Below are 12863 nucleotides of genomic sequence, written 5' to 3' on the forward strand. Positions count from 1 at the left end.
CTACAGGTGCCCTGTTCTCACTGCATCACTTCCACCTGCCATCAGCCGAACAGACAGTTCGCTTCACACGTCACCCCCCACCCCCACACCCACACCACCCACCCCCACACCCACACCCACACCCACACCCACACCCACACCCACACCCACACCCACACCCACCCCCACACCCACACCCACCCCCACACCCACACCCACACCCACACCCACACCCACACCCACACCCACACCCACCCCCACACCCACACCCACACCCACACCCACACCCACACCCACACCCACACCCACACCCACCCCCACACCCACCCCCACACCCACACCCACACAACGCACTGCCACATCCAGGCCAGGTCCCAGTGCACACGGGTCATGGTGGGGGCAGTGATAGAGGGAGGGGAGGAACAGAGAGAGAGAGAGAGCGAGAAAGTGGGTGGAGAGAGAGAGAGATGGAGAGATAGAGGGGTGGTGGAGAGAGAGAAGTGGGATAGAGAGAGATGAGGGCAGCAAGAGAGAGAGAGAGCGAGAAAGGGGGTGGAGAGAGAGAGACGGAGAGATAGAGGGGTGGTGGAGAGAGAGAAGTGGGATAGAGAGAGATGAGGGCAGCAAGAGAGAGAGAGAGATGTGAAGGAAGGTGGGTGGGGTGATGACGGAGAGAGAAAGGTGGGGATGAAGGCGAGAGAGAGAGAGAGGTGAACAGAGAGATGGGGGAGGGAGAGAGAGAAATGGGGGGATGAGGGAGAGGGGGGATGAGGGAGAGAGAGAGTGAGAGAGAGAGAGAGAGAGAGTGTGATGATGGGAAGGGGTGGGTGGATGAGGAGGCGGCAGGGAGATCGGGGTGGGGGGGAGATAGGTGGATGGAGAGAGAGAAGCGGGGAGAGGGGTGTGATGCGGGTGAGATGGGGGACGGAGAGAGGGATGGAGACAGTGAGGTAAGGAGGGAGAGAGGGGTAGGAGGGAAGGGAAGGAAATGAAGACGAGGAGGGAGAGGTGAGGTGGAGTGAGACAGTGTGAGGGAGAGAGGGAGGTAAAAGGGGGAGCGAGAGAGGGAGAAGGAGGGGGAGAGAGAGAGGGAGAAGGAGGGAGAGAGAGAGAGGGAGAAGGGGAGAGGGAGAAGGAGGGAGCGAGGGAGGGAGAGAGAGAGGGAGAAGGAGGGAGAGAGAGAGAGAGAGAGAGAGGGAGAAGGAGGGAGGGAAAGGGGAGAAGGAGGGAGAGAAAGGGGAGAAGGAGGGAGAGAGAGAGAGAGAGAGGGAGAAGGAGGGAGGGAAAGGGGAGAGGGAGAAGGAGGGAGAGAAAGGGGAGAGGGAGAAGGAGGGAGAGAGAGAGGGAGAAGGAGGGAGAGTGAGGGATCCAGAGGGAGAGAAAGGGGAGCGGGAGAAGGAGGGAGAATGAGGGATCCAGAGGGAGAGAAAGGGGAGCGGGAGAAGGAGGGAGAGAAAGCGGAGAAGGAGGGAGAGTGAGGGATCCGGAGGGAGAGAAAGGGGAGAGAGAGAGGGAGAAGGAGGGAGAGTGAGGGATCCGGAGGGAGAGAAAGGGGAGAGGGAGAAGGAGGGAGCGAGAGAGAGAGGGAGAAGGAGGGAGAGTGAGGGATCCGGAGGGAGAGAAAGGGGAGAGGGGGAGAGAGAGAGAGAGGGAGAAGGAGGGAGAGAGAGAGGGAGAAGGAGGGAGAGTGAGGGATCCGGAGGGAGAGAAAGGGGAGAGGGGGAGAGAGAGAGGGAGAAGGAGGGAGAGTGAGGGATCCGGAGGGAGAGAAAGGGGAGAGGGGGAGAGAGAGAGGGAGAAGGAGGGAGAGTGAGGGATCCGGAGGGAGAGAAAGGGGAGAGGGAGAAGGAGGGAGCGAGAGAGAGAGGGAGAAGGAGGGAGAGTGAGGGATCCGGAGGGAGAGAAAGGGGAGAGGGGGAGGGAGAGAGAGAGAGGGAGAAGGAGGGAGAGTGAGGGATCCGGAGGGAGAGAAAGGGGAGAGGGGGAGAGAGAGAGGGAGAAGGAGGGAGAGTGAGGGATCCGGAGGGAGAGAAAGGGGAGAGGGGGAGAGAGAGAGGGAGAAGGAGGGAGAGAGAGAGGGAGAAGGAGGGAGAGTGAGGGATCCGGAGGGAGAGAAAGGGGAGAGAGAGAGAGAGGGAGAAGGAGGGAGAGTGAGGGATCCGGAGGGAGAAAAAGCGGAGCGGGAGAAGGAGGGAGAGAGAGAGAGAGGGAGAAGGAGGGAGAGTGAGGGATCCGGAGGGAGAGAAAGCGGAGCGGGAGAAGGAGGGAGAGAAAGCGAAGAGGGAGAAGGAGGGAGAGAGAGAGGGAGAAGGAGGGAGAGAAAGGGGAGCGGGATCCGGAGGGAGAGAAAGCAGAGAGGGATCCGGAGGGAGAGAAAGGGGAGAGGGAAACAGGGGTGAACAGAAAGGAAGTGGGAAGGAGTCAGGAATAATCGAGAATGATTGAGGAAGGCTGGGAGTGGCGAAGTGGGGAATGGGGAGGGAATGGTTTGGGTGTGGGAAACAGGGAGTGGGAGTCAGGAATGAGGGTGTAGTAGGGAACAGGATGGGAATTGCGGAATGAGGCTGGCAGTGGGTTTGGGAATGGTCAGTTGGGAGGAACAGGAAGGGGAGCGGGAATAGGAGGACAGAGGGGGCAATGGAGGAGTGGGGAATGGGGGAGCAGGGAACAGGAGGAGAGTGGGACTGGGAATGATGATTGGGAATGGGAACTGGGAGGGAGCGGGGTGAGTGAGGAATCAGAATTGGGAGTGAGGAATAGGGATATGTTGGGAATCAGGGAAGTTTGGAATGAAGGAGTGTGGAATGGGGAATCGGGGAAAGTGGGGAATGGGGTGTGGGGAATAGGGGGAGTGGGGAATGAGAGGTATTTGAGAATGTGCGGAGTGGGGAATGAGGGAAGTTGGGAATGGTGGAAGTTAGGAATGGGAGGATCTTGTGAATGAGGGGATCTTGGAAATGGGTAAGTGGGGAACAAGTGGGTATATTGGGAATGGGGGAAGTTGGGAGTGGGGTGTAGGGAGCAGGAGGAAATTTGGAACGGGGCAAGGTGGGAATGGTGGAAGTTAGGAATGGGTAAAGTTGGGAATGTGTTAGTGGGGAAAAAGGCGGAAGTTGGGAATGGGGTGTGGGGAGCAGGAGGAAGAAGGGAATGGGGTTTGGGGAGCAGGAGGAAGTTGGGAATGGGGGTGGTTGGGAATGGGGGAAGTTGGGAACGGGAAACGGGGAGGAGGAGGAAGTTGGGAACTGGGGAGGTTGGGAATGGGGGAAGTGGGGAATGGTAGAGTGGGGAACAGGGGGATGTTGGGAATGGGGGAAGTTGGAAGTGAGGAATGGGGTGCGGGGAGGAGGAGGAAGGGAATGTGTGAGTGGGGAACCGGGGGGGGATGTTGGGAATGGGGCTCAGGGCGGGCGGTGTCACTGAGGGAGGGGGCACGGCTTCCGGGCTAACGCCGCCGTCTCTGCTCCCTCCCCCAGGTCGCGGAGAGCGGAGGAACGCACTGGGACAAGAGGTGTACCCCCCCCCCCCCCCCACCTCCACAATCTCCCCCACAAACGCCCCTTAACCGTCCCTCACACACACACACACACACACACACAAACACACTCACACACACTCACACACACACACACTCACACATACTCACACACACAGACACACACACACACACACAAACACACTCACACATACTCACACACACAGACACACACACACACACACACACAGACACACACAGACACACACACACACAAACACAAACACACACACACTCTCACACACACACACACACACTCACACAGACACACACTCTCACACACACACTCTCACACACACACTCTCACACACACAGACACACACACAGACACACACAGACACACACTCTCACACACACACTCTCACACACACAGACACACACTCTCACACACACACACACAGACACACACTCTCACACACACACAAACACACTCACACATACTCACACACACAGACACACACACACACACACACACAGACACACACAGACACACACACACACAAACACAAACACACACACACTCTCACACACACACACACACACTCACACAGACACACACTCTCACACACACACTCTCACACACACACTCTCACACACACACACACACAGACACACACTCTCACACACACACACACACACACACACACACAGACACACACTCTCACACACACACTCTCACACACACAGACACACACTCTCACACACACACACACAGACACACACTCTCACACACACACACACACACACACACACAGACACACACCCTGCCATGGGCTGGGAGATAGCCTCGGCCTACCGGTGGGGGCGAGGCGGGGAGGAGCAGGCCGCCGCTGGGGGCCGGGCCCAGAGGGTGAAGCGGAGGAAGCGGCAGCGCTACATGGAGAAGAATGGCAAATGCAACGTAGAGCACGGTAACGTGATGGAGACCTACCGCTACCTGACGGACATCTTCACCACCCTGGTGGACCTGAGGTGGCGTTTCAGCCTCCTGGTCTTCGTGCTGGCCTACGCCCTGACCTGGCTCTCCTTCGCGCTGGTCTGGTGGGCCATCGCCTACTACCGGGGGGACCTGGAGCGCCTCCAGGACAGGAGCTGGACCCCGTGCGTCAACAACCTCAACGGCTTCGTCTCGGCCTTCCTGTTCTCCATCGAGACAGAGACCACCATCGGCTACGGGCACCGGGTCATCACCGACAGCTGCCCCGAGGGCATTGCCCTGCTCCTCCTCCAGGCCATCCTGGGCTCCATGGTCAACGCTTTCATGGTGGGCTGCATGTTTGTGAAGATCTCGCAGCCGAACAAGAGGGCCGAGACCCTGGTGTTCTCGGAGCGGGCCGTGGTGTCGCTCCGGGACGGCCGGCTCTGCTTCATGTTCCGGGTGGGGGACCTCAGGAGCTCGCACATCGTGGAGGCCTCCATCCGGGCCAAGCTGATCCGCTCCAAGCAGACGGTGGAGGGAGAGTTCATCCCCCTGGACCAGACGGACATCAGCGTGGGCTTCGAGACCGGAGACGACCGGCTCTTCCTGGTCTCCCCCCTCATCATCTGCCACGAGATCGACTGGCGCAGCCCGTTCTGGGAGCTCTCCAAGGAGCAGCTCGACAAGGAGGACTTCGAGGTCGTCGTCATCCTCGAGGGCATGGTCGAGGCGACAGGTCGGCAAGGGGAGGGTGCACGGACTCGCTCCCGCCGCCGCGCTTCCACCGCCGCGCTCCCAGCGCCTCGCTTTCACCCTCACTCACCCACCCTCACTCACCCACCCTCACCCTCACTCCCCATACTCCCTCAGCCTAACTCCCAGCCTGATCACCTCCCCCACTCCCTCACCCTCCCTCCCAGCCTCAGTCCCACCCTCCCTCCCCGTCACTGTCCCCCTCCCACTCCCTCCCTCCCCCATCGCCGTCCCCCTCCCCATCGCCGTCCCCCTCCCCCCCTCACTGCCCCCTCCCTCCCACTGTCCCCTCCCCCGTCCCGCTCCCCCCCCTCACCGTCCCCCTCCCCCCCCCTCACCGTCCCCCTCCCCCCCTCACCGTCCCCCTCAGACTGTGTTTGTGTGTGTGTATACACAAGCCTGTGTGTGTGTTGTGTCTGTGTGTTGTGTCTGTGTGTGTGTCTGTGTGTGTGTCTGTGTGTGTGTGTGTGTGTGTCTGTGTGTGTGTCTGTGTGTGTGTCTGTGTGTGTGTCTGTGTGTGTGTCTGTGTCTGTCTGTGTCTGTCTGTGTGTCTGTCTGTGTGTCTGTCTGTGTGTGTGTCTGTGTGTGTGTGTGTGTCTGTGTGTGTGTCTGTGTGTGTGTCTGTGTGTGTGTCTGTGTGTGTGTCTGTGTGTGTGTCTGTGTGTGCGTCTGTGTGTGTGTGTGTCTGTGTGTGTGTGTGTGTGCCCAAGTTATTCCTTGCACCCAGGTCCTCACCCCACAGTGGTGAGGGGAGTGACGGGGTATGATGGGGGTGAAGGGGGGTGAGGGGAGTGACGGGGTATGATGGGGGTGAAGGGGGGTGAGGGGAGTGACGGGGTATGATGGGGGAGTGAAGGGGGTGAGGGGAGTGACGGGGTATGATGGGGGGGTGAAGGGGGTGAGGGGAGTGACGGGGTATGATGGGGGGGTGAAGGGGGTGAGGGGAGTGACAGGGTATGATGGGGGGGTGAAGGGGGTGAGGGGAGTGACGGGGTATGATGGGGGGGGTGAAGGGGTGAGGGGAGTGACGGGGTATGATGGGGGGGTGTAGGGGGGTGAGGGGAGTGACGGGGGTATGATGGGGGTGAAGGGGGGTGAGGGGAGTGACGGGGGTATGATGGGGGTGAAGGGGGGTGAGGGGAGTGACGGGGGTATGATGGGGGGGTGAAGGGGTGAGGGGAGTGACGGGGGTATGATGGGGGGGTGAAGGGGTGAGGGGAGTGACAGGGGTATGATGGGTGGGTGAAGGGGGTGAGGGGAGTGACGGGGGTATAATGGGGGGTGTAGGGGGTGAGGGGAGTGACGGGGGTATGATGGGTGGGTGAAGGGGGTGAGGGGAGTGACGGGGTATGATGGGGGGGTGAAGGGGTGAGGGGAGTGACGGGGGTATGATGGGGGGGTGAAGGGGTGAGGGGAGTGACAGGGGTATGATGGGTGGGTGAAGTGGGTGAGGGGAGTGACGGGGGTATGATGGGGGGGTGAAGGGGGTGAGGGGAGTGACGGGGGTATGATGGGTGGGTGAAGGGGGTGAGGGGAGTGACGGGGTATGATGGGGGGGTGAAGGGGGTGAGGGGAGTGACGGGGGTATGATGGGGGGGTGAAGGGGTGAGGGGAGTGACGGGGTATGATGGGGGGGTGAAGGGGGGTGAGGGGAGTGACGGGGGCATGATGGGGGGGTGAAGGGGGTGAGGGGAGTGACGGGGTATGATGGGGGGGTGAAGGGGGTGAGGGGAGTGACAGGGTATGATGGGTGGGTGAAGGCGGTGAGGGGAGTGACGGGGGTATGATGGGGGTGGTGAAGGGGGTGAGGGGAGTGACGGGGGTATGATGGGGGGGTGAAGGGGGTGAGGGGAGTGACGGGGTATGATGGGGGGGTGAAGGGGGTGAGGGGAGTGACGGGGTATGATGGGGGGGTGAAGGGGGTGAGGGGAGTGACAGGGTATGATGGGTGGGTGAAGGCGGTGAGGGGAGTGACGGGGGTATGATGGGGGTGGTGAAGGGGGTGAGGGGAGTGACGGGGGTATGATGGGGGGGTGAAGGGGGTGAGGGGAGTGACGGGGTATGATGGGGGGGTGAAGGGGGTGAGGGGAGTGACGGGGTATGATGGGGGGGTGAAGGGGGTGAGGGGAGTGACACAAACTTCACCACTGCCCCCCCACCGCACTAACCGCCCCCTGACCCCCCACACACCACATTGGGAAATGAAGGAGGAGTTGAGGAGAAATGAGCGGGAAGCAGGCTTCAGGCCAAACAGAAATGGTGGGGGGTTGAGTCCTGTATTTATTGGAGTTTCAGAGGAAAAGACCCGAGAACCAGGTCATACTTTCAATGGGACTGGACGGGGGAGACGTGCAACCCCCACCCCCAAAGTGGGAGAGTCACAGAGCCATACAGCACAGAACCTGACCCTTCGGCCCAACCAGTCCATGCTGACCACAATCAGAGCTGCCTGTGTGTCACTGTGTGTGTCACTGTGTGTGTTACTGTGTGTGGTGTGTGTTACTGTGTGTGTTACTGTGTGTGTATGCTGCCTCTCTGTTACTGTGAGTGTTACTGTGAGTGTGCTGCCTGTGTGTGTTACTGTGAGTGTTACTGTGTGTATTCTGCCTGTGTGTTAATGTGTGTGTTACTGTGTGTGTGCTGCCTGTGTGTTACTGTGTGTGTGTTGCCTGTGTGTGTTAATGTGTGTGTTAATGTGTGTGTTAATGTGTGTGTTAATGTGTGTGTTAATGTGTGTGTTAATGTGTGTGTTACTGTGAGTGTTACTGTGTTTATGCTGCCTGTGTGTGTTACTGTGTGCGTGTGTTACTGTGTGCGTGTGTTACTGTGTGTGTGTGTGTTACTGTGTGTGTGTGTGTTACTGTGTGTGTGTGTGTTACTGTGTGTGTGTGTGTTACTGTGCGTGTGTGTGTTACTGTGCGTGTGTGTTACTGTGTGTGTGTGTGTGTTACTGTGTGTATGCTGCCTGTGTTACTGTGTGTATGCTGCCTGTGCGTGTTACTGTGCGTGTTACTGTGCGTGTTACTGTGCGTGTTACTGTGCGCTCCGTGCTGCCTGCGTGTTACTGTGCGTGTTACTGTGCGCTCCGTGCTGCCTGCGTGTTACTGTGCGTGTTACTGTGCGCTCCGTGCTGCCTGCGTGTTACTGTGCGCTCCGTGCTGCCTGCGTGTTACTGTGCGTGTTACTGTGCGCTCCGTGCTGCCTGCGTGTTACTGTGCGCTCCGTGCTGCCTGTGTGTTACTGTGCGTGTTACTGTGCGCTCCGTGCTGCCTGCGTGTTACTGTGCGCTCCGTGCTGCCTGCGTGTTACTGTGCATGTTACTGTGCGCTCCGTGCTGCCTGCGTGTTACTGTGCGTGTTACTGTGCGCTCCGTGCTGCCGGTGTGTTACTGTGCGCTCCGTGCTGCCTGCGTGTTACTGTGCGTGTTACTGTGCGCTCCGTGCTGCCTGCGTGTTACTGTGCGCTCCGTGCTGCCTGTGTGTTACTGTGCGTGTTACTGTGCGCTCCGTGCTGCCTGCGTGTTACTGTGCGTGTTACTGTGCGCTCTGTGCTGCCTGCGTGTTACTGTGCGTGTTACTGTGCGTGTTACTGTGTGCTCCGTGCTGCCTGTGTGTTACTGTGCGTGTTACTTTGCGCTCCGTGCTGCCTGTGTGTTACTGTGCGTGTTACTGAGCGTGTTACTGTGCGCTCCATGCTGCCTGCGTGTTACTGTGCGTGTTACTGTGCGTGTTACTGTGCGTGTTACTGTGCGTGTTACTGTGCGTGTTACTGTGCGCTCCGTGCTGCCTGCGTGTTACTGTGCGTGTTACTGTGCGCTCCGTGCTGCCTGCGTGTTACTGTGCGTGTTACTGTGCGTGTTACTGTGCGCTCCGTGCTGCCTGCGTGTTACTGTGCGTGTTACTGTGCGCTCCGTGCTGCCTGCGTGTTACTGTGCGTGTTACTGTGCGCTCCGTGCTGCCTGTGTGTTACTGTGCGCTCCGTGCTGCCTGTGTGTTACTGTGCGTGTTACTGTGCGCTCCGTGCTGCCTGTGTGTTACTGTGCGTGTTACTGTGCGCTCCGTGCTGCCTGCGTGTTACTGTGCGTGTTACTGTGCGTGTTACTGTGCGTGTTACTGTGCGTGTTACTGTGCGTGTTACTGAGCGCTCCGTGCTGCCTGCGTGTTACTGTGCGCTCCGTGCTGCCTGCGTGTTACTGTGCTCTCCGTGCTGCCTGCATATTACTGTGTGTGTTACTGTGCGCTCCGTGCTGCCTGTGTGTTACTGTGCGTGTTACTGTGCGTGTTACTGTGCGTGTTACTGTGCGTGTTACTGTGCGCTCCGTGCTGCCTGCGTGTTACTGTGCGTGTTACTGTGCGTGTTACTGTGCGTGTTACTGTGCGTGTTACTGTGCGCTCCATGCTGCCTGCGTGTTACTGTGCGTGTTACTGTGCGTGTTACTGTGCGTGTTACTGTGCGTGTTACTGTGCGTGTTACTGTGTGCTCCATGCTGCCTGCGTGTTACTGTGCGTGTTACTGTGTGCTCCATGCTGCCTGCGTGTTACTGTGCGTGTTACTGTGTGCTCCATGCTGCCTGCGTGTTACTGTGCGTGTTACTGTGTGCTCCATGCTGCCTGCGTGTTACTGTGCGTGTTACTGTGCGTGTTACTGTGCGTGTTACTGTGTGCTCCATGCTGCCTGCGTGTTACTGTGCGTGTTACTGTGCGTGTTACTGTGCGTGTTACTGTGCGTGTTACTGTGTGCTCCATGCTGCCTGCGTGTTACTGTGCGTGTTACTGTGCGTGTTACTGTGCGTGTTACTGTGCGTGTTACTGTGCGCTCCGTGCTGCCTGCGTGTTACTGTGCGTGTTACTGTGCGCTCCGTGCTGCCTGCGTGTTACTGTGCGTGTTACTGTGCGTGTTACTGTGCGTGTTACTGTGTGCTCCGTGCTGCCTGCGTGTTACTGTGCTTGTTACTGTGCGCTCCGTGCTGCCTGTGTGTTACTGTGCGCTCCGTGCTGCCTGTGTGTTACTGTGCGCTCCGTGCTGCCTGTGTGTTACTGTGCGTGTTACTGTGCGTGTTACTGTGCGCTCCGTGCTGCCTGCGTGTTACTGTGCGTGTTACTGTGCGTGTTACTGTGCGTGTTACTGTGCGCTCCGTGCTGCCTGCGTGTTACTGTGCGTGTTACTGTGCGTGTTACTGTGCGTGTTACTGTGCGTGTTACTGTGCGCTCCGTGCTGCCTGCGTGTTACTGTGCGTGTTACTGTGCGTGTTACTGTGCGTGTTACTGTGCGTGTTACTGTGCGCTCCGTGCTGCCTGCGTGTTACTGTGCGTGTTACTGTGCGTGTTACTGTGCGTGTTACTGTGCGTGTTACTGTGTGCTCCGTGCTGCCTGCGTGTGTTTTTTCTCTCAGGCTGTGCTTGTCTCCCACTGCCAGGGATGACGTGCCAGGCTCGGAGCTCGTACCTGGGCGATGAGGTGCAGTGGGGCCATCGCTTTGTCTCGGTGCTCTCCCTCGAGAATGGCCGCTACGAGGTCGATTACAGCAGCTTCCACCAGACCTTCGAAGTTGCCACACCCGTCAGCAGCGCCCGCCAGCTGGCACAGGAAGAGGCCGCAGCCCAGGGCCACCTCTACTGGTCAGTGTCCAGCCGACTGGACCGTCCCAGTGGGCAGGAGGACCCCGAGGAGCCCCCCGCGCTGCCCGACGGAGCGTCCGAGGACCCGAACCGACAGCGTCAGCCCAACGGCAACGTGACCGATTCTGAGTCCCGGCTGTGAGGGGGCGGGCCGGCGTTGGGGGGTGCGGGGTGGGCATTGCGGGCTGGTGGTGGGGAAGATAGCATGTGGATAGTATCTCGGGCCTGTCTCCGCGCCACCCCCAATCTCCCCACGCTGCCACCCCTCGCCCAGCAGGTGGAGCCAGAGCTGAGGATATTCGACCACAACGGCATCACACTTCCGACATCAAGGACAATACCCTGTACCCCAAACCCACCACCAGCCCCCCCGGACACAGTCGTTCAGGCCCAGCGATCCCACAGGCTCTCTCTGTGTGCGCTCATGTCACCTCACCCAGGCTGTAAACCCCATGACAAATAAAACAGCAAGATAACAACACTGCCACCTCCCCGGACTGTCTATCTCGCGGGGCGAAGGGGTGGGCTCGGTGTGTGTGTTTGTTGGGGGGTAAGGTGGTGTGGGGGGAGAGAGAGAGTGAGACAGTGGGAGAGATTCAGGGAGAGACACTGGGAGAGAGAGAATGGAGAGAGACACTGGGAGAGAGAGAATGGAGGGAGACACTGGGACAGAGATAGAGAGAGAGAGAGAGAGGGAGGGAGAGAGAGACTGGACACGAGATTGAGAGAGAGCAACTGGGAGAGAGAGAGAGTGACACTGGGAGAGAGAGAGTGACACACTGGGAGAGAGAGAGTGACACACTGGGAGAGAGATTGAGAGAGAAAGAGCGAGACACTGGGAGAGAGAATGAGAGAGAGAGACACTGGGGGGGAGAGAGAGAGAGAGAGAGAGAGAGAGAGAGAGACAGACACTCGGAGATAGAAAGAGACACTGGGAGAGAGCAGAGAGAGAGAGAGAGAGACTGCGCTAGAGATTGGGAGACAGAGTCTGGGAAAGAGAGAGTGAGACTGGGGGGGAGAGAGAGAGACTGGGAGAGAGATTGTTACAGAGAGAGAGAGAGACACTGGGAGAGAGAATGAGAGAGAGAGAGAGACACTGGGAGAGATAGAGAGAGAGATTGAGAGAGAGAGACACTGTGAGAGATTGAGAGAGAGAGAGACTGGGAGAGATTGAGAGAGAGAGAGACTGGGAGAGATTGAGAGAGAGAGAGAGACACTGGGAGAGATAGAGAGAGAGAGAGAGAGAGACACTGGGAGAGATTGAGAGAGAGACACTGGGAGAGATTGAGAGAGAGAGAGAGGGAAATGGAACGAGAGAGACACTGGAAGAGAAAGTGTGTGGCAGAGATGTTGCGATCACCTCCAAAGAATCCGCAACATCTGCCCAAATCCGACTGTTTCCTATCTCCCACATTCCATCGCTCCATCATTCCCATCTCCTTTTCCAATCGTCACCCTCCAAACTCTGAAACGCTCCCTCTCTCCCTCACACAGCCCGTCCCCCGGGTGGGAATATCAATGCTGGAAGATGCGATGGGGGAATGTTTCCTGATGGAGAATTTGAACTGAATTACCTTTTCCCCAGGAACATCCATGGCATGCGGGCCTCTCTGACCAGGCCCAGCATTTATTGCCCTGACGGCCCACCATGTGGGCCTGGAGTCACGTGTAGGCCCAGACTGGGGAAGGATGGCAGTTCCCTTCCCAGAAGGGCAAGAGTGAACCTGGTGGGATTTTCCCAACGATGGAGCAATGACTCGGAATTCCAGATATGTTATTGAATCCTCCCCCATGGCGGGGTTGGAACCCGGGTTCCCCGGAATGTCAAGTGGTTCTCGGGATTCGTGGTCCAGGGATAATGCCGCGAGGCCATCGCCTCCCCCTTAAGCCACACGTACGTACGCAAACCCAGAGAAAGGTTTACACATCGACGCTGAGAGGGCCGTTTGGATACAAAGGTTCCTCAGTGTGGGATCTGCAGGGCACGTTCTTCAGGGAAAAACCATCGGAAAACAAGGGAATAAAAAACTCCGGATCGTCGGAATGCATCTCAGTGACG

General features: G+C 58.4%; 1 protein-coding gene across 1 annotated transcript in view; it reads left to right on the forward strand.

Moving 5' to 3' along the window:
* LOC125450490 (G protein-activated inward rectifier potassium channel 3-like) overlaps positions 1-12857 on the forward strand; it is a 27546-nt gene extending 14689 nt beyond the window's left edge. Inside the window, exons 2-3 of the mRNA XM_059642788.1 lie at positions 3456-5169; positions 10603-12857. Of these exons, the coding sequence (XP_059498771.1) occupies positions 4284-5169; positions 10603-10946 (1230 nt within the window). The 5' untranslated portion in view covers positions 3456-4283 and the 3' untranslated portion in view covers positions 10947-12857. The remainder of the gene's footprint in view (positions 1-3455; positions 5170-10602) is intronic.
* The last annotated feature ends 6 nt before the right edge of the window (positions 12858-12863 follow it).

Source organism: Stegostoma tigrinum, chromosome 46 (assembly GCF_030684315.1).
Source record: "Stegostoma tigrinum isolate sSteTig4 chromosome 46, sSteTig4.hap1, whole genome shotgun sequence".
NCBI lineage: Eukaryota > Metazoa > Chordata > Chondrichthyes > Orectolobiformes > Stegostomatidae > Stegostoma > Stegostoma tigrinum.